The sequence below is a fragment of the Carassius carassius genome, chromosome 8 (assembly GCF_963082965.1).
Source record: "Carassius carassius chromosome 8, fCarCar2.1, whole genome shotgun sequence".
NCBI classification, from domain to species: domain Eukaryota; kingdom Metazoa; phylum Chordata; class Actinopteri; order Cypriniformes; family Cyprinidae; genus Carassius; species Carassius carassius.
In genome coordinates this window covers 23,014,394-23,040,806 of record NC_081762.1, presented here as the reverse complement: position 1 = coordinate 23,040,806, position 26,413 = coordinate 23,014,394, and the positions used below count along the sequence as shown (strand labels likewise).

Genomic DNA, 26,413 nt, shown 5'->3' with positions numbered 1-26,413 from the left:
TCCCAATTCTGACTTTATACCTTTACAAAGTAATTTAATTGTAAGATTAAATGTCGCAATTACCTTTTTTTTTTCGGTGGCAGAAACGTGCTTCCATATGTTCAATATGTTCCTCCTTCAATATAATCCTATGGATATTTTTCACATTTTAACATCCAACAGGCAAAACAACAAAAACATTCAAGATACCATTCAAGTCCATAGCACAAATGTGGCACGGTCTGGGCCTAGCCCCAGGACACAAACTGAGCAATTCTTATAATTAGGAATCAGAAAATAAAGATTATTCAAGTCCACTCACCAGGTTAGAGGCCCCTCGCACCGTCTCCGGATTAAGCATGACTATCTCAGTGGTCACATGACCCTCCACAGCTTCTGTCATCTGCTCCACAGTGCAGTTGATGGATGGATCTTTGATCTTAAACCAGTTGTCAGCATACCAGCCAATCAGAAACCACACATACTTTTTCCCATACAGCTTCTCCTTATAGACCTGCAGTTGTGTTGTGTGAAACAGGTCGGGTTAGGGAACGACTTGAGCCAAGAATGAAAAATGAACGGAAAAACCACATTTCCCCTTTGACACTGACTGAAAGATTAATAATGCTCAGCTGGATGGCTGATTACCGACCTCACAAAACACTTTCCTGGCTTCCGTTTCGTAAAACAGGCCCACAATGATGCGAGCATCTTGCCGCTGTAGGAACAGAGCGTGAATTGAGGATTAAAACAAAGAAATTAATGCAACATTTTGCAAAAGTCCCTGAATTAGCACCAACGGGAGGTTTGAGAGTGCTACTATGCATAACACTGCAGTAATTCTGCCTTGGACAAGCAGTCCAATCAGTGCTACTTTGCCCTCTCAGCGGTGTGCTATATTCCAGGTTACCATGGTTCCTCTGGTGGTACTCCATTTATTTTGTGCACCAAAACTAGGGCGGCACACATGGCAGGCCTTTGCTAAACAGGCAGCCAGGGGCCCAGCCATCACTGGGGATAGCAGGATGGGGGAGGCGAGAGGACTGGGGGAAACAGATCATCTCACCCATGTTCCAATTAAAATGATTCTCCTCAAGATGAGATCAGATCCCCACACTGCTGTATTTTACTCCTGGACTTCAATCATGTCCTTTAGCGTGACAAACCCAGAGAATAGCAATAAAGATGTTTGTGTCTGCTTTGGGGGGAATCTTCATGGCACCAAAAACCAAAATAAATACATAAATATTTTTTGCTTAAAGAAAAAATAAATAAATTGTACTGTGACATTTAATTCATTACAGTTTCCTAAACACATTTCCCCCAAATCTTCATTACCAGGGACTACAGCTGCAATTTAGGGTCACGCTTATTTTATGGTCCAAATCTTGCTATTAACAAACCATTTTAACTATGACTTTTGCCTTAATAAACTCTTAATTGCTTATTAATAGTTAATAAGGTAGTAGTTAAGTTTAGTTATTAGTTATTATTATTATGTTATTAGTTTAGTTTTTTTTTTTTCTTTGTTTATGAATTTATCCCTTATTTCTTAAAAAAAAATTTAATAGTTTTGAGGAGGTATATTATAGGTGTTAATATTTATTGTTAAATAAATGTTATCTTATGTATTTTAAAAAGCATTGTATTATCATACAATAATAATACTGTAATACTAGAGAATAATAGAAATTACAAAATCTACAAGAAATCTTAGGTATGACCTAATAATGCCTTAACATACTTTTGATATCTGATATGTGGTAAAGTGTAAACTTGGACTTGTTTTTGTGAAATTTCAACTACTATGAAACAAGTTTAATTCAATGATAAGAGGCTCTACTGAAAACAGTATGATGACAGACAATGTTGATTCAGTTCAGTTCAATAACAGTATCAATGCTGCAATATTCTTCAATTATGGACAAATTAAATTCAGCTATGAAGCAGAAGACAACAGTGTAATTATTCAGCTCAGTTCAGTTCAGTTTGTTCTCATCCAGCAGTCTAAGTGCCCTCAAACTGATGACATTACTGAATATTATGTGTCTTTCAGACACACTATTTGTATTTGGCATCTGTCTGATAATCGTGAGATGTTGTTGAGAACGCTGCTGATCTGATTTCTCTAACACGGCACTGACAGCAACACCTGTAAATCACTGAGGCAGCGAGGTCAGAAATGAAATGAGTGAAAGTGAAAGCACCTTGAGGTTCTTGACGGCCACAGCAGGGTCCGTGAGGAAACTCTGCCTCACGCTGATCTCAATGCCTGCCTCCTTCACCCTCTGCTCTAGATCATCCAGAGTCTGAGAGAAAGAGAGAGCGAGAACGAGATTAAAGGAGAACAGAGAAATAGAAGGAAGGAAAGTAAAGAGCATAGAGACATCTGCAGAGAGACGGGAATTGATGCTGAGTAGAAAAATAATATTATTGCTGCGAAAAAACAGAGATAAGACAGGCATGGAGAACGAAAATGAGAGAAGAAAGAAAATTAGAAAGAGACTGGCAGATTTAATTTCTTTTGTTGGGACTTGTTTATGGTTTACCATCCTGCGTCTACCAATAAAACAAGCGTGTAAATTTTAATACAGTCTGTATAACCTCAGGCTGCAGAGAGCAGGAGGAAACAAAGGAACAGAGCCAAGCTTACATCAGCTACAGCCCACATTCCCACATCCCAGATGTTGTCTTCTACAGCACACAGATACATTTCACCTACAAAGCACACAAAACAGCATGCTATACTCTGAAGTAAAGCATGTGCTTCTCAAACCCTCAGTTACGTAAAACACAGCCTGTCTGAGTAGCACGACTCAGATATCTGGCATCAGGCAGGATCTCACTGCATAGTGTTTTAAAAGGACTGTGTTTGTCCACGTTAGAAGAAAAAAAGCTGTTTAATGCAGTACAATCCAGCCAAGATGTTAACCTAAATCAAATAGACCTTAAATAAAATATAAAATACTTTTTTTATTCAACAATCATTCAATTGTATTTGTTTGTAGACATGTATAAGATTCGTTAAAGACCCCATGTGGTCTTTAAAGAATTTCGTTTCTGGTTCAACCCTAAATGGAGGTGGGGGCTAATTTCCATATTCATATTTATTCGCCTACATTACATGAGGAAAGTATGTAGAGTTTCATTCAAGTCATGTGAAGGCAAGAATAAACTATTTCAACTAGAAAATTTTTTGTATATGTTATGTTTAAATATGTTATTTTGATTATCAAATGTGATTCTTACATCATTACCTCACCTGTAAGTCACTTTGGATGAAAGCAACTGCTAAACCTAGTGAAAAATAAATATACTAAAATGTTTTTCAAATACATTTATTTAATGCTAAGTATACAAAAAATACACTTACATGTTTACGTACTTAATAAAAATACCCTGCAATTGTAGTACTTTTGGTACACTAAACTGTATACTTAAAGTCTTAAAGTTTATTTGGCTGCGCTAAAGTGGAACTATTGCAAGTATACTTCTGGTACACTTTAAATATCGTGGATTTAATGAGCAATATTAGTCAGAAATCATGCAATGATTATCAATAATAACAATAAAGCACATTTTAGGCTTATTATTAAGAAACTCCAAATAAAGTTTAATTATAATTTTTATATCAGTAAGTCTCAAGCGATATGTCAGTATGAGATAAGTATAAAATAAATGTATTTTAAATCTATTACTATGGAAATTATTAAATGTAAATGGTTTAAGGACACATACTGTATAATTGTAAAGACAGAAGCAATATCAACTGGATGACTTCAAACTTAAATGCTTTCTGCACAAAAAGTCACCAACTATACAATTCTAAAATGTTTTATCTTAGAGTAAATAATGCAGATAATTCCATGCAATGAAAGCATTTCATTTCAGTTGAGGTCATGTAAATAAGGTGGCTGCTGTGAAATACGATCAGAAGCCTTGAAAATCTGTTTGGAAAAAGTTTCAGGGAGTTTTGGAGTTAAGTTTCTGGGAATTTGGATAAATGCGTCTGCCAAATGAATAAATGTACATGTAATGTAAAGGAAACAGAGAGCGAATGCACTTATAAAATAACATGCTTATTTTATATATTGCACTGTACTGCTTTAATACATTACACGTCATAAAACTGTTTTAGCATTTTAAACTGATTACTGGCCAACGGAAAAAAAAATCAAGATTTTGAAGTATGTAATATTTTAGGTCAAGGTCGATGCAAATTGATTTTGCAATAAGAAACAGGAGGAATCGTTTCCAAAGAAGAAAAGGTTTTCATAGTATTACATCAAAATGTAATAATCCAGTTCTGAAACAATTTTCTCTTTTGCTGACATTATAAAGGCTATTTATTTTTTTCAACCACACTTCTAAGTGCAAACTCCGACCTGACATAATCCAGTGAATTTGCATTGGATGAAATCAAGTCCTGCCCTACATTTTTGTCCTCACTGGAGACACTGGTTTACATTCACATACTTACCTTACAAATTAGTCACATAATAGAAGTGAATTGGGTTTTGAATGTCAGTTCAAGCTAATATCACTTTTCATAACTATGCAGAGCAGGAGTTTGGGCCAATGGCATTTCAGAGTGGGCGGGGTTACCCAGTACAAGGGACAATAAGCATGTGACCAACACAAGATTCAAATGATAATGAATCTCTACTGGTTGCTCAGAAGTAAGCAGGCTTTTCATTGCATGATTATTGCTTTTAAAACATCTGTACATGTAAACATCTCACTCACAGAGGTGAAGACTTCGGTGGTTTGCTGGATGGTGGCGATTTTGGTCCACTTCCACTTCTGGAAGAGTTGCACACGGGTGGGGTTGTGCAATGTGGCTGAGGGGTGCGTGCGGAAGAAGGTGGGGAAACGCTGACGGTTGGAGAGTGCTGGTGAACTGGATCCGTAGGACAACTGCGAGCACATACCAATGGTCATAAGAAACGAGCAATAGAAAAACATTTACATATCTCCACTGTACAGACACTGAGACCTTTGAAGGAAAATAAACAAATATTTTTAAATAGAAACAAGCTAGTGAAGAAAAATGTGTGATAAAATCACCCGCAGGAAAACCAGTACCCAAGGGGCTAAATTATCTCCTGCTGGGTTGATCACAGTTCACTGGGAACAGCTTTATTTAACATTGGAGAAAGTAGTGTGCGAGACAAGCATTCAAAGCTGTGATGAAATGTTCAAATCCAAAACACAGGTGTAAAAGAAAAGAAAATAGAGGTTTAAAATTCAACATTTCCTGTTCTGTGTTAATCAGGCAGTCAAATAAGATGACAGCAGAGGTTTTTTTAGACATTTTTTCCCCAATAACTCAATGTCATTGTCGTTGAGTGACAGGTCTGCTGAGGGGGTGGGAAAAGGGAGGGCCAGAGGGGGAATATATAGGTCAAAACTCACATGTGAAGAGAAAAAGCTCTCAACAGATATAAAAATAGAGTGGAGCATGAAAAATAAAGAGACTGGTTTATAAAAAAAAAAAAAAAAGAAAAGAAAAAAAGAAATAAAATGAGGCAGAGGGAGTGCACTTCAAAGAAAGGCTGTAAGCGAAATAAAATGACATAAATATCTGTTCCAAAATGTCTGGAAGCCATTTCAATGATTTCGGGTTTTTGAGTGAAATGTTCTGGGATGGGAATGCATTTGAGTATCTCATCTTCACTGTGGTATAACCTTTGGTATGACCTCAGTGATGAGACCTGTTGGAGAGTTTGGTTTGGGATGTACAGAATCATGCAGAAACCATAAAAACCAAATGCCAGTGACTACAGTTATGTTTTTTTTATTTTTATAAAATAAGTATAGTTCAAATCTGTTAACATATTTACCTACATACTGCTCGAGACTTACTGATATAAAAAGTATAATTAAACCTTATTTGGATTACTACTCGTGCACAATACACATTTCTTAATATTATCAATGTCACTATTGATGAGGATTGTATGATCTTTGAATAATATTGGTCTTTAAAAGCAAGACATTATATTATAATATACATGCAATAGTAATTCCAGTTAAGCACAATCAAATATACTTCAGTATATTTTCAGTTGGACTTTAGCACTACTTCCTACTCAGGATTAAAGTACAAAATTTTTTGTTCCAAATTATTAGACATACCACTTTAGTGTACCAAAAGCACAATTGCAGGGTATTTATATTAAGTACATAAATCTGAAAATGTATTTGTAATATTATTAGCATGAAATAAATGTATTTGAAATACATTAGTGTATTTATTTTTCACTAGGGGTGTAAAATTATCACGGCAATTTAGTGTAACAAACTATAAGCCCATAATCAGATTTCTTTTAAGGTAAGGTTATTAATCCTGCCCTCTGATGAGCACATACAATTCAAACACATCCTATCTGATCGACCTCTGTAACACAGACAGACTAAAAACTCAACTTAATAAATCCCTGTGGACCTTAAGTCAGTTCAATCATATGAAATATAAAATAAAATAAAAACCAATAAATTAACTTTTTCAATGCTTTCATCTTCCACAATAATTGATCTTTCAAGAAAAAAAAAATCTTACTGACCCCAAACTTTTGGACAGTAGTGTATATTTTTAGGTTTATTTTTATATATTTATGCGTGCATTCACATAATCTCTAACAGTTCAAATAATGAGGAAACACATATTATAAATAAAAAGAGTTCTGCAAGATGAGGTGTTAATTTCATATCTCTAAATTCGTAATTTAGAGTTATGACAGTGTATTTTCTCTAAATCCTTACAGCAAACAACCCTGTTGAAATCTGTGCATTAACATCCTTTTATACTCATCTTTTGGAGTTAAGCCTATATTTTTTAGGATCCCTGATATTTAACTGCTAGGCTGAATCACCTCATTTCTTCAGTAACTACATGTATTGTAACAATATTAAGTAAAATTGCTTTCACTCGTCCGTCTGAAAATTTTAGTGGATGCCTTAACAATCCAATATTTGTGCAGAAAAAAAAATGTTGTTGTCACTTTCACAAACCTTGAGTTTTCCCCTCAACATCCTTGAATCGACATCTCATCTGTAAACATTCAAAGCGAATGAGATGTGATGAAGAGAAAACCCACCACTATGAGGTTCCACATGCGTGCGGCTTCGGCCACCAGTGTGGACACAGAGCTGCAGCCTGGCATCAGGACGATCTTTATGGGCTCCGTGTACAGCAGGTCATACAGCAGCTTCGTAGCCTCACCAGGATCACACTGAAAGCAGGGAGAAAAAAAACTTTTAAATATATAATCTATATTCAGATTTGAAGCACAGCTGTCACTATTCATGAGGCATCTTGTCACTCCATGCTCAAAACTGCATACCTCGACAAAAAAAATAAAAAATACATAAAATTTCACACTGTATTTGCCGCTTCAGTATAAGGACCCCCACAGGGAGAGAGACTAAATTTCATACTGAATCACAAGTAGAGATAAATATGTATGGGAAAGCAGAACAGAAGGAAGCAGAGACAGATAAAGCAGTAAATACACATAGAGGACAGCTGGAGTCCTTCAAGGACACATGCATTTACTCAAATATACACCAAAAAAACAATTTTGTTTGCTAGACATGTACTCTCATCAGTCTTTAACCCGATGCTGACAATCAGCATTTTCCCCCCTCCATTTGTCTTAAAATCACTGTCAATGAGAAATCAATATCTTATTTAAATGATAATAGTAGGTTAAAGCCACAATTGATCATGTGCTGAGTTCAAACCGAGTTGCAGGAAGTGGCCTTGAGCACAGCCAGCATTTCTAAAGCTTCGTTTCTGTTGTTTTGGGAAAAAATAAAAGCTTAAACGGGGCAAAACCTAAAAAGAATAAAAACAAACATGAGATTAAAATGATTCAAGGCTTGATTGGTGCAATCACGTAAATTCAATTGGCAGAACCCTGTGGCGGCTGACTGCTCTTTACTTATTGCGTCTAATTTTGCTTCCTTTTCCCGACACATCTCTATTTATGTCACTCTTGGTGCTTTTAATTTTTTCTATACATCCTGCTAAATTACTCAAATTATTTCAATCACAACAAAAGCAGCATTTTAGTGAGAAACTGCTTTTCTTTTCAAAATTAATTCCTGTGAAAAGCATGAAATTAATGTGACACTCCACACAGTTATGCGAGAGAGTTTCTTCAGCTGTCTCTATTGGAAACATGCACATTCTTTTTAATAAAATACATAAAATGAGCATGATTGTACATAATGCGTTCAGGCACATGGTATGTCCTCCAGAGTCCTGAGCAGACTCTCTCCAGACTCCCTGTGGGTCGTCAGCAGAATCACATCCCCAGAACGGAGACTTTGTTTGGGCTCTAAATCTCATCCCTGTTCTGACTTTCCAACCCTGAGGGAAGCCATGCGTGAGCCTCACTCTTTTAAAGCACCTATATCCCACCGAATTAAAACAACTACAAAAATTTAATTCAGATTTTTTGAAAACACAGAATGCAGATTATACTGAAAATAGGAGGAACATTTCCTTATTTGATGACTGATTTGACTGCTCATGTAAGGTTCTAACTACACAGAAAATTACTCATTTTTAAAATACTATTTGTTACAAAAAAAACTATTTTGTGTTCTTTAAATTATACTACTTATATCAACCAATTAGCATTAATACTCATTATATTAATCAAAAGTAGAGACAGTAAAGACATTTATTACATTACAAAAGATTTCCAATTCAAATAAATGTTGTTCTTTTAAACTTTATACTCATCAAAGTATCCTGAAAAGATTTAAGTAGCACAACAGTTTTCAACACTGATAATATGAAATGTTTCTTGAGCAGCAGATTAGCAAATTGTTCCTGAAGGAGTAATGCTGCTGAAAATTCTGTTTTCTTTATAGAAATATATAACATTTTACAATATAAAAATAATACTATTTAACAATGTTACTGTTTTTGTATTAAATAAATGCAGTCTTAGTGAGCATAAAAGACTGCAAAAACTACATAATATCTTACAAACCCAACGCTTTTAAACAGTAGTGAATAATTATTAATTAACATTACTGTATACAAACATCCAATTAGAGAGTGAGTCTGAGTCAAATGTTAACTGCTCTGATGGATTCAGTACATGTGATTGATGCAAACGTGTATCTGTTTTCATGATTCTGATTTCGACCGACTGATTAAAGGAAGTGACTTATAACAGTCATTTGTTTTTAGATCGTACCACGCTCGCTGGTCTGTTTGTTTCTGCATACAGTCACAGTGAAGACAACACAGTATAAGGACATTCTCCCACTCAGCTAAAAACATTTTTCTTTTCCATGGTGATGGAGATTAAAAGCGCAGAAAATACTAGTTTTTGCTGCTAATAGTAAGTTCACTAAATATGAATAAAGCTTATAAACTCAAACAAAAATTACATTTTGTCTCAGTGCACTCATTCTTATTTGGAGGAAAAGAAAGGACTGAATTAGTTTAATGGCACACTCTTTAGGAAACTTAATTGCCTAATTAAAAGCGCATAAAATGATCAGGATACTTGATATTTGTATAAAATTAAACAATATAGCATTTCTGCAGGTCAAACAGTAGCACAAGGTCATGGGTTTAATTACTAGGCAATGGATGAACTAGATGTCAAGAATTTAAATCCCCAGAAATGTATTTATTTTATCTGAAATGGACACATTTTCTGTAAGTAAAACCCAGGGTTTTACTTACAATCTGGCAACCATGCAAATGCTCTCTCTCTCTCTCTCTCTCTCTCTCTACACTGTGGAAAAAGCGCTGATGAACTGAAATCCTCAACATAAAGTTGGAGTTTAACAATCTCTATTGAGATATTCTGCTTAAATTAAAGTGTCATACAGCTAGTTTGTGTTCCTTCACATGCCAATTTGCACTGTTTGTTGAGTAAATCTGCCATTAAACCTTCTTAGTGTCAAACTGTAATAAATCCTAACATGCATCTTGACTAGATTGTGGCTGCTAAATAAATGCAATTATGCAACCCCTGTGCCACAATACTAGATTGTGTCTTGTTGTTGTTTTATTAGAAAAACTAGAATATAATTAAGAATTACTGCAATTTACTGCAATTAATATTTTCACTCTTTTAGCTTTTGAGTTTCATCAGTTTTCATAATGTTGATGTTAAATGACAACAACTGTGATCAGTAATCACAATTATAATTGTGAGCAAAATAACTGTGATTATCAGTTTAACCATTATTCAGCATGACTAAAAAATACTCTTTCCTAGACTTTTAGTCAACTAAACAAAAACAGGATAAGTTGACTACATGTGTAAAAAAACAACAACTAAAAAGACAGGGCTTTTTTCTTCTTTCTCACTTTTGAAGCGAATGGGAATGCAACATTTATATTTGTTTTTATATTTGTTGTAGATTCTGTTCACTACTCTACAAATTTACCCAGCTACAAAGACTTACACTTCTGAGAACTCTGGAAATTAGGAAAGAGTCTACTTTTAAATTCTGACTCTACAGGACTGAAAATAACTAGAACAAGGGATTTCAGAGTCTTTCCATCATTCAAATCAGTGGACAAACCCCAAAAACACATTAACGACCCCATGGTGCAAGTGTTAAGGCCAAGTGATCTCACACTGGGACTCTGGGGAAATCAGGCACAGGTCCAGTCCATACTAATAAGCTTGCCCCCTCATACCATCCCTATCGCCCCGTGGAGAGTGCCCTACTCCGCTCCAATCAGAACGGCCCAGCACTGCGCTGGGTGCAGGTTTAATGAGACTGTTCCTTCTGTGGCTCAGGAGGGAACATTTGGGTCTGAATACCTAAAACCCAACTCAGATTAAATGTTCCTGCTTGCTTTATACCTCCTGATGACACAGCACTTTCCTGCTCTCTAAATGTAGCTGTCCATGGTGCTGAATCCTAATCAGATGCGGCTCTCTGCATGAGAGTGTTTCTGTGTGCATGTATTCATTCAGAACTGCAGGGGTCCCGAGTGCATCCACCTACCACTTGGGATCAGAAACGATGCTCTCAATATGTCTGAGTGCAGACAAAAGAACGGCATTTCATACGTCTATAGTCTTACACCAGCCAGCTAATTTCTGCCATTTATCCATCTGCCTCTGTTTATGCAATAAACATAAAGGGCTGTGCTTTTTTCTCTCTTTTGTCAGAGAAATCTGTGGCCTTATGTGTTTGTTTGAACAGCAGTTGTCTTGGAAACTGTTGTCATGCCAACCTCCACCCCCAGTCTCTCCTCCTTCTCCTGTATCTTTGAAGCGGGGTTCCAATGCAGACCCGTTCCGACCAATCACGGCGAAGCTCTAAGCAACACCAAATAGTCTCAGGGAATTAACTGTTTGCGCTCTGCATGTATCTGTATGTCTTTTCTGTCTAAAACTCTGGCTTGCACTCTGCATATGTGTGTCTGTGAGAGAGAGAGAGAGAGAGAGAGAGAGAGAGAGAGAGAGAGAGAGAGAGAGAGAGAGAGAGAGAAGAGAGATAGAGAGAGAAAGAGAGGCAGTATGTATTGTGCGGGGGAGGAGGGACGCAGGTGGGAAAGATTGAGAGAAGTACAGAGAGAGAGTGAAGCAAATGGAAAGATACGAACAGGGAAAGCGGAAGGTATATTCAGCTGCTATGAATATATTTTTGCCAGCAAACAGGTGACAGCATAACTGATGAATAATATGATGCTGTCAAAACATTCCTCTGCACAGCTTTAATGAAGTCATGCTAAATCAAGTACAAATTCCCATTTAAAGAACATAATGTTCATTAGCTTCCACCAAACCCCTATTAGCATACTACAGCTGACCTAATATGCTGTCGTAAAATGTAAATTTGCTCAGAAATCTCCTGTGAACACAAATCTTCAGCAAGCCACTGATAATGACTCTCCACACTGTTTGAATAAATAACATTAACAGCAAGTAAACACTCTTATGGAGTGACTAGTTCGGTGCACACTCAATTGCATGCTTTCAAACAGATACTGGAAAGATGGAAAGTAATTAAAGAGGATCACATGCAGTGCTCACTTACCATACTGTCATAGTAGATTAATTCAAGCTCATAATCCGGAAGAATATCCGTTCTCTTGTTCACCAGATCCAGGGCCATTTGGGCAGCAGGGAGGCAAGCCTGGCCACCCGGCCATCCGCCGCTCATCGGGAACAGGGCTCCGATGTAGAGCTTCTTCTTGCCTAGAACCGGGCAGGACCAGGAAAACAGTAAAGTAAGGGTGGCCAAAACAAAGTAGGAAGTTGATACCAAGCGCCTTCCTCTGCTGTGATGCTGCCATGATAGTTTGGCCATAGCGGGCATGAGTGTGTGCCAACACAGTCTATGTTCTTGATGTTATTTTACATGAAAGGCAAGGCTGTAGGTTTTTGCCAAGAATTTTACTTTCATAAAAAATAATAATTATAATAATTTGAACTGTATAAATTTCAGTCTCCTTCAATTCTGAAATTATTCATTCAAAATATCACGTGAACGCTGCACTGAACTCCTATAACGTTAGATCTCTAATATACTTTTAGACTCACTAAAATACCTTTACATTTTCAACGTTGATGCATTTACGACAACAACATCGATGGCGATTCAAAGGCATGTGGTTTTGATTTCTAATCAACGTGATAAATCTGCGGAGAGGAAATTTAAACTATTATAATCTCGTTAACAAGGTCCGCGTATTGAACCAGCCAGTGTTTACATCAATGGTTATAAAAACGTACTCTGTTTCAAAGGTTCGCCAAAGTTTTAAATAGCCGAAATCAAGTCAACTGTGCGAAACGTTACAAAAACATTCACGCGAAACAACGTTAACGAGCTCGAGCGCTACAAACAATAACAACGTGTCGTAGTCTTAGGAGTTTTTCGTGCTGTAGTCTTATACTCACGCTTCTCCCGAACGAATAGAGCACAGAAATGACCGTTACATGTTTGTTTACAGAAAGCGCAGCGTTACGGACGATCCGCGGGAATCTTCTATGCGCGTCTTCAGACGAATCGAGACGGTAAGTTCGGAGTGAGATCCGATTAGCGCTGAAAAACGTAAGATGTCTTTGTGGCTGATTGGTATAAAATCCACTACGGAAACAAAAGAAGAGAGAAACGAAGTCACAGCATTGAGTGAGTGTGTTGTGTTCGTTGGAAGCAGCAGGAGCCTGAGAGAGAATCTGTTCGTTTATAGAGACAGACAGAGAGCGAGAGAGAGACTGTATGAATGTGCGTGTGAGAGAGAAACTATGAGTGAAGGAGAGGAGAGATAGAAACGAGTGTGTGTGCGTGTGTGTGTGTGTGTGTGTGTGTGTGTGTGTGCGTGTGTGTACCTTTCTTAATCTTATTTTGGGGACAAATTTGTAAGCACCCAAAAGTGAACAAAAACTTGACAAAATCGCAAAAAAAAACAAAGAAATTAATTTAAAAAAATTCTCTTTTTAAGGAAGTCCTCACATGTAAAACGAGTATAAAAATAAACCAAGTTTTGTTTTTAAATTGTAAAAAAGGTTTTCTGAATGGAATGAAAGTTAGGGGTATGGGTGGGTTTAAGTTAAGTTAAAAAGTGTATAACTACCTTTACATAAAAAACAATAGATGTAATGTCCCCATTTATGTGTGTGTGTGTGTGTGTGTGTGTGTGTGTGTGTGTGTGTGTGTGTGTGTGTGTGTGTGTGTGTCGTAGATGTGTGTGTCTAATTTTCCTTCTCCGTTTCACAGAGCACTTTGGATTTGCAATCCCTTAACACAACCACTCAGGTTTATTACCCACCCATCTCCCCATCTTTTTTTCTGCCAACTACACCCAAATCATCCGCCTCGGATCCACATTTTTCTTTCTCTCACTGTCTATTCCTCAGGACTTAATTATGGCACCCAGTAACATCTTCCCTCTCGCACACAACTGTATCTTTACATTTTCAATCACAGTTTAGTCTGTTTTCATGTCACTCACTCACTCTGTTGTTGTTTTCCAATCAATTTAAGGATTAAATGTATCCTGAACCATTTTAGACAGAACCTACTATCCACTACATTATGAATCACATGCTTCGTTCCTCTCTCCCACACACCTTCATTTCCACTGCACCATCTATTTTCAAACTCCCAGCCACCGCTCACACTAATCCTGCACCTTGCAGCAGATACATCGTGGTAAACAGGATCCATAGACGACTGACTACATGTGCCTGACTTCAATGTAGTCTTCAATAATGTATCTCCAAACTGATGGGCTGACACCGATCCTTTGCTTCCTCTGACTCTCTTCCTCACCTTCCCCCGAACCCAATGTTTTCCTCTGAGCTGAGTGCCATTTTTCTACACGTTCAGTGGCTTCAGTAACACTTTCGCCCTTCTCACTAATCCTGAGAGTTGATGAGAATCGCTGCAGTGATCTGTTTGCTCCTGCTCTGTTTTATTCCCAGCACACTCTTGATTCATCTTGCAACTTCTCTTTCTGCAAAAACACAGCGCAAGCCCAGTTACATCACATAGATACTCAAAGTAAGGGTTGACATGGGCCATGATCGAGCAGACCTCGAAGTGAATAACGTAATTCCAGATATCAGTTTCAGTAGATGCCTTGGGATATTCAGATTGTTAGGGCGATACATTTTCACTGACATTCTGGCACAAAGCTGATTAGCGATTCTGGAATATCTACATGTTTTAAAACAGTAAGATTCATTTTTTCGTAAGTGAAGCACTTTAGGCTCAACCGAGATGGAATAGCTGCAGAGGTTTCAGGCCACCCTTTTGTTTCTCTCTCTCACAAACTGTTTCGAGTTTCACATTCTCTCCTACATTAAAACGTCGAGGTGCTGGTTTTAATGTAGGAATGCTATATATCAGAGAACTGGTATTAGCTTAGGAGCTGCTGCAAGTGCCCTGGGGTTGTGCCACAGCTGAAATGCACCCCTGTATGTGTGGTGCATGCAGAGTGGCAATTAGCCTCCAGGGTGGCGCTGGCACTCAATTCTAGACCAGTTTACCCAACTTGTAAGAGAAACCTCAGAACTTCAAAAAATTAGGTAAGCAAATGCAACTTATAATTCTAAACAAGCACACCAATTTTTATGTAGATTGGCCTATAGGTGGTGCTATAAAATGTAAGGTAATAGTTAAATATTTCTATGGTAAATTACTTGACATTGCTAAAATTGTATTTTTCATCTGTGAAACATAGTAGAATTTTAGCACTCTTGCTGAGATCTAAGGCAACAGGACTCGGCCTGAATGGTCAAATGTGGCAGTGATCAAAACAAACTCATTCAACTGATTCGTTCAAATGGCTGACTGATTCAGTAACGAAACACTGTTGTGTGTTGCTCAGAGATGCAAAATAGTTCTGCTGTGGCTTTGTTTGTTTACGTCATTAAAAGAATTCCAGCATATTGAATTTTTCGCAAAAACTACTTTTGTGGTATGGTCCTAGATATCTCGCCCAATCAGAAAAAATCTAGTGCTCCAGAGTTCACTACAGACGGAATATAAACAATAAAAATGTTTTGATTCATCACCACAACAGTACAACAAAACTTGAAGTTAATTTAAGACTGTAGAGTGAATGAGTAAGGGATAGTCTGGAAACACAGTCAATTAACACTTTAATTTTCAACATCACTACTACATCACTATTCATTTCAATAACAATTCATTTTTTATTTAAATTATTCACACCTGTTCTTATGAAAGGATTCTGATCTAATTGGTATGCTAATATTGATGCTGCAGCCTCTGGCTTTAGTTGCCAACCATCCAGATGGGCCAGTGATATTATCTGAAAAAATCTCTTAGCTAGAATAGATAAATACATAAATATACCATCAACAATTTTAGGCTATTTTCCATTGATTTCCTCTTTAATGTATGTCAGGGGTAACCAATATTGGAGGGCCACTTTGCCCCGGAGACCATGGAAGTCTGTAGCCATCCTGAAGACCTTGATAAGATGATCGGCGAGGAGATATTGGGATGCTTATTACCCAGGCTTTCTTACTTGTACCAACATGTCGAAAGGCCAATTTCATGATTTAGGAGCCTTCCAAAACTGAACCGGACACTGGTAAAATATTTATTATACTACAACTCCTTGCAAAACTTAGTCATAACTTTGTCAGATTACACAGGTATATTTGAATGTGCACTGGTCCATACTAACCAGCAAAACCTCGACCTTTTGTTTTCTAATACTGTATGATAAAAATGTGACTTGACTGTGCTTTCCACTGCAACAAATGAGCTTTAAGGTGATCTTAATAATAAACTAATAATATTAGGGCTGTTACACTGATTAAAATAAGTAATAAAACATGGCTGTTACATGGCATAACTAATTGCAAAAAGTGCAGCATTCCATTTACGTATTCCAATTGAATCCAAGGTTTCTATTTACAACTGGTTTTATTTAAAGAGACCATGTCTCTTCAGAAAACCTGAATTGAAGTGATCATTAATTTTAAACTATCTTCATTAACTTTTTAAATCTTGAAATTTTCAGTAGAATGGACTTTCCATGGACAGAAATCTATTAGGCTTAATTTGTCTTTGAAGATGAACAAACTTTCTAATGGTTTGGAACATAATTTTGATTCACTAAAAATAACTGGTTCATTAGAGTCATTTATTTAAGAATACACAGTAAATACTGTGCAGTAAGCACTATACTGGTATTCCATCTCTGTCAAAATGTGAAAGATAAATATCCCCTTTTACTGTCCTTCTATTGTTGTCTCTTTCCATGCATTTGTATTAAGAGGACTGAGTAGCATGCCCCGGGCTGCTCGCAGTAGGATCACGTCACAGCAGACTGGATGTCACCACAATTAGTATGGATATCCGCACATGCTTTTTGAAAAGAATGTCAAGGTTGAAGGCGACTGGGGGAATATGAGGCAAAACTGCCTCTCGAGAGAAATCTCGCCACTGTCATGCACAGCCCCACAAAGCTGCAGCACGTGGAGGTCAGCAGCTCTACCCCACACTCCCTCTGAATACACAAAGAGCTGGCAGCAAGCTGTGGACGTCCCTGTGGGCCACCTTTCACTGTGTCTGCCAGTAATTCAAACACCTGATGCACTCCATTGCTGCCTTAATGGGACCAATTATATCACTTTCTTCAGATCTAAAGGCACAGATCATTTTAAGATACAGCCATATCCACACTGTCTACTGGTTGGTGGGAAGTCAAATGGGATTGATGCTGAGATAACCGCACAATTTGACATCTAATTTGAGTTTAAATGGACCTGCAGCCAGATCTCCAGTGTTTGATGGGCTCACAGTTGGAGGAATGATCTGAATCTCTGTCATTGTGTTCATGTTCTCTGAACCTTAAAACTGCAGATGGGAATTGTAATGAATTTAATGTTTCTGGTTATGTATATATTAAGGTTCCAGTAATGATTTGTTTAATATTTCTAATTAATTATTTTATTTTATTTTATTTGGGTGGGGTTGGGGGCATTTCATTTCCAATTGATGCCAAATTTAAAACAGTTATTGTGAAAGATTTGTATGACTTTTTAAATGTCTTGTAAAAGGCAAAGAATAAATGCAATTCAGTAACTGGTCTGTTAAATGTTTAACAACAATACTAAACAAACAAAAAACGTGGTAATATTTGTAAATATGAGTAATCACATTACCTACCAGTCAGTAGCTACACTAATTTAAGTCTCTCAGTAAGTCATTTCAGGAATCGATCCACACTGGTTGTGCTTTAGGTTTCAGATCCACTTCAAAGAATCGGCACATAACAGCCAATTGTTCAGAAGTCTGGCAACACTGGTTGAGTTGTAGGTTTTGATTCTCTAAAATCAGCCAAATTATAAGATTCATTAGTTCGGGAGCCATTTGTTTGAGACTTTACTGTTTATGCTGTATGGTTTTCATTAAAGAAAAAGAACTGGCTCATAAGAGTCGTTTGTTCAAGAATTGGACTCGATTATCCTGTGCTTGTACAACCCGAACTCCGGAGAAGTTGGGACGTTTTTAAAATTTTAATAAAATGAAAACTAAAGGAATTTCAAATCACATGAGCCAATATTTTATTCACAATAGAACATAGATAACGTAGCAAATGTTTAAACTGAGAAATTTTACACTTTTATCCACTTAATTAGCTCATTTAAAATTTAATGCCTGCTACAGGTCTCAAAAAAGTTGGCACGGGGGCAACAAATGGCTAAAAAAGCAAGCAGTTTTGAAAAGATTCAGCTGGGAGAACATCTAGTGATTAATTAAGTTAATTGATATCAGGTCTGTAACATGATTAGCTATAAAAGCTTTGTCTTAGAGAAGCAGAGTCTCTCAGAAGTAAAGGTGGGCAGAGGCTCTCCAATCTGTGAAAAAAATTGTGGAAAACTTTAAATACAATGTTCCTCAACGTCAAATTGCAAAGACTTTGCAAATCTCATCATCTACAGTGCATAACATCATCAAAAGATTCAGAGAAACTGGAGAAATCTCTGTGCGTAAGGGACAAGGCCGGAGACCTTTATTGGATGCCCGTGGTCTTCGGGCTCTCAGACGACACTGCATCACTCATCGGCATGATTGTGTCAATGACATTACTAAATGGGCCCAGGAATACTTTCAGAAACCACTGTCGGTAAACACAATCCGCCGTGCCATCAGCAGATGCCAACTAAATCTCTATCATGCAAAAAGGAAGCCATATGTGAACATGGTCCAGAAGCGCCGTCGTGTCCTGTGGGCCAAGGCTCATTTAAAATGGACTATTTCAAAGTGGAATAGTGTTTTATGGTCAGACGAGTCCAAATTTGACATTCTTGTTGGAAATCACGGACGCCGTGTCCTCCGGGCTAAAGAGGAGGGAGACCTTCCAGCATGTTATCAGCGTTCAGTTCAAAAGCCAGCATCTCTGATGGTATGGGGGTGCATAAGTGCATACGGTATGGGCAGCTTGCATGTTTTGGAAGGCTCTGTGAATGCTGAAAGGTATATAAAGGTTTTAGAGCAACATATGCTTCCCTCCAAACAACGTCTATTTCAGGGAAGGCCTTGTTTATTTCAGCAGGACAATGCAAAACCACATACTGCAGCTATAACAACAGCATGGCTTCGTCGTAGAAGAGTCCGGGTGCTAACCTGGCCTGCCTGCAGTCCAGATCTTTCACCTATAGAGAACATTTGGCGCATCATTAAACGAAAAATACGTCAAAGACGACCACGAACTCTTCAGCAGCTGGAAATCTATATAAGGCAAGAATGGGACCAAATTCCAACAGCAAAACTCCAGCAACTCATAGCCTCAATGCCCAGACGTCTTCAAACTGTTTTGAAAAGAAAAGGAGATGCTACACCATGGTAAACATGCCCCGTCCCAACTATTTTGAGACCTGTAGCAGAAATCAAAATTGAAATGAGCTCATTTTGTGCATAAAATTGTAAACTTTCTCAGTTTAAACATTTGCTATGTTATCTATGTTCTATTGTGAATAAAATATTGGCTCATGTGATTTGAAAGTCTTTTAGTTTTCATTTTATTAAAATTTAAAAAACGTCCCAACTTTTCCGGAATTCGGGTTGTATGTTTTTTATTCACTTACAAGAATTTACTAAATATAATTATTCATTAGAAAATTAGACCACACCAGACTGTTGAATTAAAAACAAAAAAAATGGACTACATTGATTGTGTTGAGTACTGTATTTTGAGTATTTTGTTTGGAAACTAGACTACACAGGTTGCACTATAGGTTTATAAATTATAATATCTATTATAAATGGATGATTAGAACCATTCATTCAGAAATTGGACTTAACATTGCATGTTTTTAATTTACTAAAAAGAACTGACTAAAAATTAGACAATTAGACTGTCGGATACACTGTATTCTTTTGAATCAGTGAAAAGAATCCGCTCCGTTGTGCATGAATCAGATTACCCTTTTTAGTGAATCTAAAACCTAAAGCACAACCAATTGATCAAGAGTTTGGCAACTCTGGTTGAGCTGTAAGTTGTAGATTCATTAAAACAAAAAGACCTATTGAAGCAATTTGTGTGATAGTTGACACTTCATTTGCTGTATGGTTTTGATTAAAAAGAACTGGCTCACAAAAGACCTTCATTATGTAATCAGACTTTTCCAGTCTTTTTTTTTTTCCAAAATGGAGTAAGAACAGTTCTTGATACCCAACTCTATTTAAAACCCACGTATGCAGTAACATCCATATGTGTTCATTCCAGGTGCTGCAGTGAATCTGGCTTCTCTTACTAGAGAAATCTGACACCATTCCTCAAGTGAAGGGCAGCAGCTCCACAGCCATTTAACTCGCATTACTAATATGCCTGGGGCTGAATTACAACCTAGCATTAATTACAGGATTGAGTTGCAGGGTCTAAATGGAAGAGCCTTGTTTGCATTTGTGCAATATTTCTTCCTAGGCCATAAAGTTGGGGAATGTCCTCATTATAGGATACAGCTGACAAAACACACACAAATTCTAGAACACAACTGTACAAGAGTGTTTATTATTATCTTGTCCACAAAACACCTAAAATCAACTGTCAGGGTATATTTGTTCTTTAAATTGTTAAGAAATGTCAGAATATACAACAAGGTCCTGGTTCAGAAGCAGATAAATGGGCTGTGCTGTAACCCACCATCAAGACACATTTTGTCAAAGAAAATGACACCTCATCCACATCATATTCGTAAGAAAGACTATCATTTTACAAAGAAAGGCTTCCTCTGCAATTACAATTGATTCTTTGACCTCTACAGACAAGCAGATATAAGCGAAGTGACAGGTGGTTGCTGGCTAATGATCATGGTTTGCACAAGTCGCCTTGTCATGCCACTTCTGCAAGGTCACAGTGGGACATTGTGATTGGCTGTTCTGGTTGCCAGGTCACAGCTGGGCAGCTTGATTGGTTCTTGAGGTTGCCAGGTCACCAAACGCATGAAGGCAGCCAGGCAATTGTAAGGCACCACTGATATGCATCACATTCTCTGAGCGCACAAAGGACGAACAAAGGTGTCTGCTGTTATTTTTCACAAGGCATAATTCAATAACGAAAGAGGTCGACACAATATGTGGAGGACAATCAAAACCAGACAAGCAAATAATGCATGACTTTGAGTAAATAAATACCCAACCCCCTACAGACAGTCTGGGATGCGATCTCAGCATCCAGCCAAAGAATTCCCTCTCGTCACCCCAATAATCCTTTTATTTGGCTGCCATGGTGTGCGTTCTCCAAACAGATTTGTTAAATTTGACACCAAATTTCATTTACCACTAAATGCCAGAGTTCAGAATTGCATCGTGGCCCCTTTCCCCAGGCCTCCAAGAAGTAAATGAATTGGGGAATATTAGGAGACAGATCACTCAGCCGTCATGATGACTCAGGAGCCAAGGCACGATCAAACATGGAGAAAAAAAGACACACGTCAGAGAAGTTTTAAACTGTGTCTGCGTTGGATGCTTTAATAACAAAGCAACGGAAGAATCTATCCGTGCCTGGATTGCGGCACAGTGAGCGAGCCGCAACTGCAGCTCCCGGCTGCTCTGTTGAATTGGAGTGTGAAATATGACCAGGCACTGCTTAATAACACACCTGCTGTTTTGAACGTCTGTCCCTCGAAATCCTCCACTAGCCCACTGATGGTTAATGCTCCTGGCTAAAAAGCGGCATGCTCTAAAGCGTGTGGTTCTTATAAATTACTGTTGAGCTCAGTCTGTTCGGTTCATTCAAACACATGCAGCTGCACTATCAGAATGTAATTATGCAGTTACATTATTTGCGTCTGGAACACGCTACATAGCGGACAGCAGGTAACGGCAATTTCCAATGACGTCTTTTAAGTCATGCTGAGAAAATATTCCAGTGCTCCATTGCTGTCAGCTGTCATGGCCATCGCCTTTGTAGCACTGAACGCCATGGTTCCAGAGGCGCTATTTTGCATTATTTTTTTACACTCACTCTGTAATAAGGGGAATGACAATAAAACTACATGACGTGCATGCCTGCTAGAGTAAACTATGTGGTTTTACTCCACCTCCTAATTCTGGTTTTGGATTTGGCTGCATTTAAATGGCAAGGCTTAATGCACAATGTCTGTTTACATTCACTTTGGATATTATCGACTAACAAATAAAATACCAAAAATTGATAAAACCCCACCAAATTGATCTATACCAGGCTATAAATTGATATTGGTCTGCCCTGTGTGGTTAAATGTGGTTTTGTCTCCATTAAAGAGAGTCTGGCTGCATATAAAGCTCATAATAAAATAAAACAGACCGGAAGAAAGATTAATAGGTAAATCATGTACTTCAATATTTCATATCAATCATAGGAACTCTCATATATTTAGTAACCTGAGCCTGTAATTAAACAATAGCACTATTCAGATGCTAATTGTTTTTTTAGGGTTATGCCTGTAAATTAATTTGTAATGTAACGTATGCCGAGTTCTGTCAGTCACATGTCTTTGTATAATACAACACGGTGGAGAGAATGGTCATCATACAGTCCTGCAAGTAAAATTATGATGATATAATTTTTTTGTAAATATAAATGTACAGCAATTTATTGCATACCTGTTGCCAACATTGCTTCAACTTAAGAGCTCCCACTCACATTTCTGTCATTTGAGCCTTAATTTTACCAGACAATATACCTTAAAGCACAGTGCAACTTGAAAAGGATGATTTTTGGATTCATTCCCGTGTATAAATTCAAAGATATGTATTTGGATGGGAATTAAGCTTCCACACATCCCTGTTTGTCAAAAAAACAGTAAGCGATTTAAATATTCTTGTGGGTAGCAACAGAAAAGCAGACACTTCCATTTTGACTAATCTAATCCCTGTAAATGCCGAAATGACTTCAATGAATAGAGCTAAGAAACAAAGAACTAAGAGAAGAAATCAAACACAGTTGCATGTAGGTCAGTGTATCCAGATATCAGATATACACTAGCATAACATTTTTTTTTAAAGAAATTAATACTTTAAAGAAATGGTATATATTTTTAAGAAAATAAACGAATACTTTAATAACACATATGAATTAAATTGATTTTAACGTTTTTTTTTACCTATATATTAATCAAAGAATCTAGTTTCGATTAAAAATATGAAGCAGCACAACGGTTTTCAACACTGATAATAATAAGAAACGCTTCTTGAGCAGCAAATTAGCATGTTTGAATGATTTTTGAAAGATCAATGTACATTGAAGACTGGAGTAATGATGCTGAAAAATTCAGCTCTGCATCAGAGGAATAAATTATAATTTAAAATGTATTTAAATAGAAAACAGTTACTTTAAATTAGAATAATATTTCTGTTTTTACTGCATGTTTATTAAAATAAAAAAAGCATAGTGCGCATAACAGACTTCTTTGGAAAATGCAACTTTTAAATATATCAGATTTAAAATCACACTTGAAGTGGCCCAATCGGCTGCCCAAAATTCTGATCTCATAAGTGCTTTTGTCATTGCTGCCATCTCCGTCTCTTGAACGTTTCACCTCTGCGACCATCATTTATGACTTCACTTTCACCCTACCTGCCCCTTTATCTCCTCTTTCCACTTCTCATTTGGCCGGATGTAGTAGCGTTAATGTGATCCGCCATGCTTCAGTAAAACACCCTCTAATCTCCCTGGCTCTATGGGTAGAGTTGGACCCTCTCTGCTATTCCTGGCTCTGCCATCCCTCATGTTTATGGTCCATCTCTATGATGCACTTGTCATTGGAGCGTTCGCTTCACTGTTTGAGAACCCTTGTGTTTTTGCACCTTCGATGAATAGGCAGAAAGCGAATAAGCGGGATTAAAGCCAAGGTATTTTCAGGGTCTCCAAAGTATCCGAGGGAGGGAAGACATTGATAAACCATGTAACAAGTTAGATGTGATTGCATCAGCATCTTCTCCTCGCAAGCGATTGCGGTGGATGCGTGAAGCGTGTTATGATGTGGCTTGTAAAGAAAGACCTCTCATTGGGTCTATTACACACATGCAGCAGGGATAATTGGGAAAGGAAATGCACATAAATGACATCGTAAACCTGCTTACGCCACGTTTAATGTAATCTTTTCTCTTGCAGCCGCGCAATCGGCACGGTACAACTCATTATTTTCAAATAGCCTTCAGGGGCACAGAATACTTGTATTCAAATCAATGGTTACATTCATAAACGTACACAAGAGCTTGACAGGGTAATAGAGAAAGTGTGAGTGGGGTATGTAGAGAAGGAAGGAGGAAGGAGGGGGAGAGCAGGCGGCTGAGCTGGTCTGGAGGATTAGGATGCTATGTGGCTCATTTCTCTCAAAAGCTGTCCACAGGTGAGCCACTTAACCTAGGCGGTGCCGATGATCAGCTGCATGATGGAGGTCAACGGAGAAATCACAGAGCTGATGACGCCGGCTTCACCACACCATTTTCAGGCCACTGCTGCCTTTCCAACACGCAATCCAGGATCATCACTGACCGACATGTGTAGGTGAGTGGATCTGATTTCAGGATTTCTGAGCTACGCTTAACCCTGGGTATTTTTGGAGATTAGGTTCTACCACTTTTAACCCTGGGTTAGCCAGCATTTAACACTAATTGGTGGTTCTAATTGTTTTAACCCTAGTATGAAACAACACTGCTAGTATGTTACTGTAGGGTTGTTTAGCAGCAGACAGTCGACTGTGTTTAGATTCAGCAATGAATAGCACTAAAAATGTTATCTAAGCTTTTAACAGGGATTAAGACAGGGCTATTATATAAAGTGGGGTCAAAACAAGACCACTCAAAGTGGAAAATGCTTCTATTCTGCCTTTTTCACTATAAATCAGCATAACAATTTTTTTTATTATTCAAAATTCTAAACCGTTGTTTAATCCCAGCTTCGAATTAAATTCTAATTCTAGATTTTCAATGTGGACTTATATTATATGATTTTAAAGTGTTTTTAATAGAGGTTTTTTTAATGCTCAACAACGCTGAATTTATTTGATCAAGCATACATTTAAACAATATACAGTATGTATATGATACAGATACGATACAGTATGCTGTAAAATATTATTACAATTTAAAATATTTTCTTTTTAATATATTTTAAAATGAAATGTATTCCTTTAATGCAAAGCTGAAGTTTCAGCATCATTACTCCAGTCTTCACTGTCATATGATGTGATCCTTGAGAAATATTTTTAATAGGCTGATTTGCTGCTGTTTTTATTTTCTTCTTTTTATCAAATATAAAAACAGTGCTGCTTAATATTTATTAGGAAACCATTATAAAAAAAAGTCCAAATAATGTTTTTGAGAATCATTTTATAATATTTTGTAACATAATTGTTACTGTCACTATTTGTGTGTGTGTGTGTATTTGTGTGTGTGTGAGAGTGTGTGTGTGTGTGTGTGTGTATATATATATATATATATATATATATATATATATATATATATATATATATATATATATATATATATATATACACACTTTATATTTTTAATTTTTAATTTTTAAGGTTTGAACAGTGTTCAACATGGAGCATGATAACCCAGGGTTAAAAATCCAATATGGTATATGAGATACTGAGTGTGCTGTCAGGGGAAGCGGCTGTGATGAGTGTTGCATGGTGTTAGACGTCACCTGGTAGGTGTTACAGATGTGTCATTTTCTGGAAGTCAGCGTGGCAGGTGTCTTTAACGTATTTGACAAGTCAGTAGCTGTGGTTGTGTTGTATTTTGGTGATGTGTGCAGTGGCAGGTGCAGGGACTGGGTAAAATGGACAAGAAAATAGCAGACAGGAGGTTTTCTGGCACGCTGTGCTGTAGGTGTACGCCATTTCTGCAATTCCAGGTTGTAACATTCTGTGATTGCTCCTGAATAATTTATCGACACTTTTAAATAAAATGCGGCTCTGAAAATGAGGAGAGCTCAAGCTAACCGTTGTTTATTCTCTACGGTCTCATTCTCCTGCACGACTGCACACGGATTTCATAGACTTCTGTTGAGAATGAGATTAGGTCCATGGATACAGAACCAGGTTTAAGTGGGCACTGAGAATGTCATGTAAATGCCATTGGGGAAATCGATCCATAGGGAGACCTTTTTCTTGGCTACCCATGAAATTATCAGACACAATGAGAAACGCAGCACTAAACAGACATTCAAAGGTGCATAGAAACACATACACAGGATGAACTAAATCCTACTCTGGTAAGCATGGTGCTTTCATTCACACGGACACTGAAATGCTTCCATGTGATGATCTCTTACATGCTGTGAGCTCCATCGATAGGTGGAGAAAGAGAGAGAGAGCAAGATTGCACCGGCGCTGTGTGCATCCTCTCTTAATTAAAATCCTCTAATGCGGCATGCTGAACGTTGAGAGTGGACCAATCACAGAGCTTCATTCTCAACATCAATATTGAACGGCAGCGTCTCCTAAAGTCC

The 26,413-nt window shown here is 37.5% G+C and overlaps 1 protein-coding gene and 1 long non-coding RNA gene across 5 annotated transcripts in view; one reads left to right on the top strand and one right to left on the bottom strand.

The window, feature by feature from the left end:
- The window catches only part of LOC132145572 (uncharacterized), a 229,446-nt gene that overhangs the window by 41,095 nt on the left and 161,938 nt on the right, over window positions 1–26,413 (top strand). The window lies entirely within an intron of this gene.
- The window catches only part of LOC132145569 (gamma-aminobutyric acid type B receptor subunit 1-like), a 131,232-nt gene that overhangs the window by 49,637 nt on the left and 55,182 nt on the right, over window positions 1–26,413 (bottom strand). For 3 of the 4 annotated variants that reach the window (XM_059556692.1, XM_059556690.1, XM_059556691.1), the window contains 6 exons: window positions 12,016–12,176; window positions 7,080–7,214; window positions 4,726–4,896; window positions 2,187–2,288; window positions 632–697; window positions 302–493 (listed from right to left, as the gene is read on the bottom strand). In XM_059556692.1, the coding sequence (XP_059412675.1) occupies window positions 302–493; window positions 632–697; window positions 2,187–2,288; window positions 4,726–4,896; window positions 7,080–7,214; window positions 12,016–12,176 (827 nt within the window). Of the gene's footprint in view, window positions 1–301; window positions 494–631; window positions 698–2,186; window positions 2,289–4,725; window positions 4,897–7,079; window positions 7,215–12,015; window positions 12,759–26,413 lie in introns of those variants that run through there. The other variant, XM_059556693.1, reaches the window with a different exon arrangement.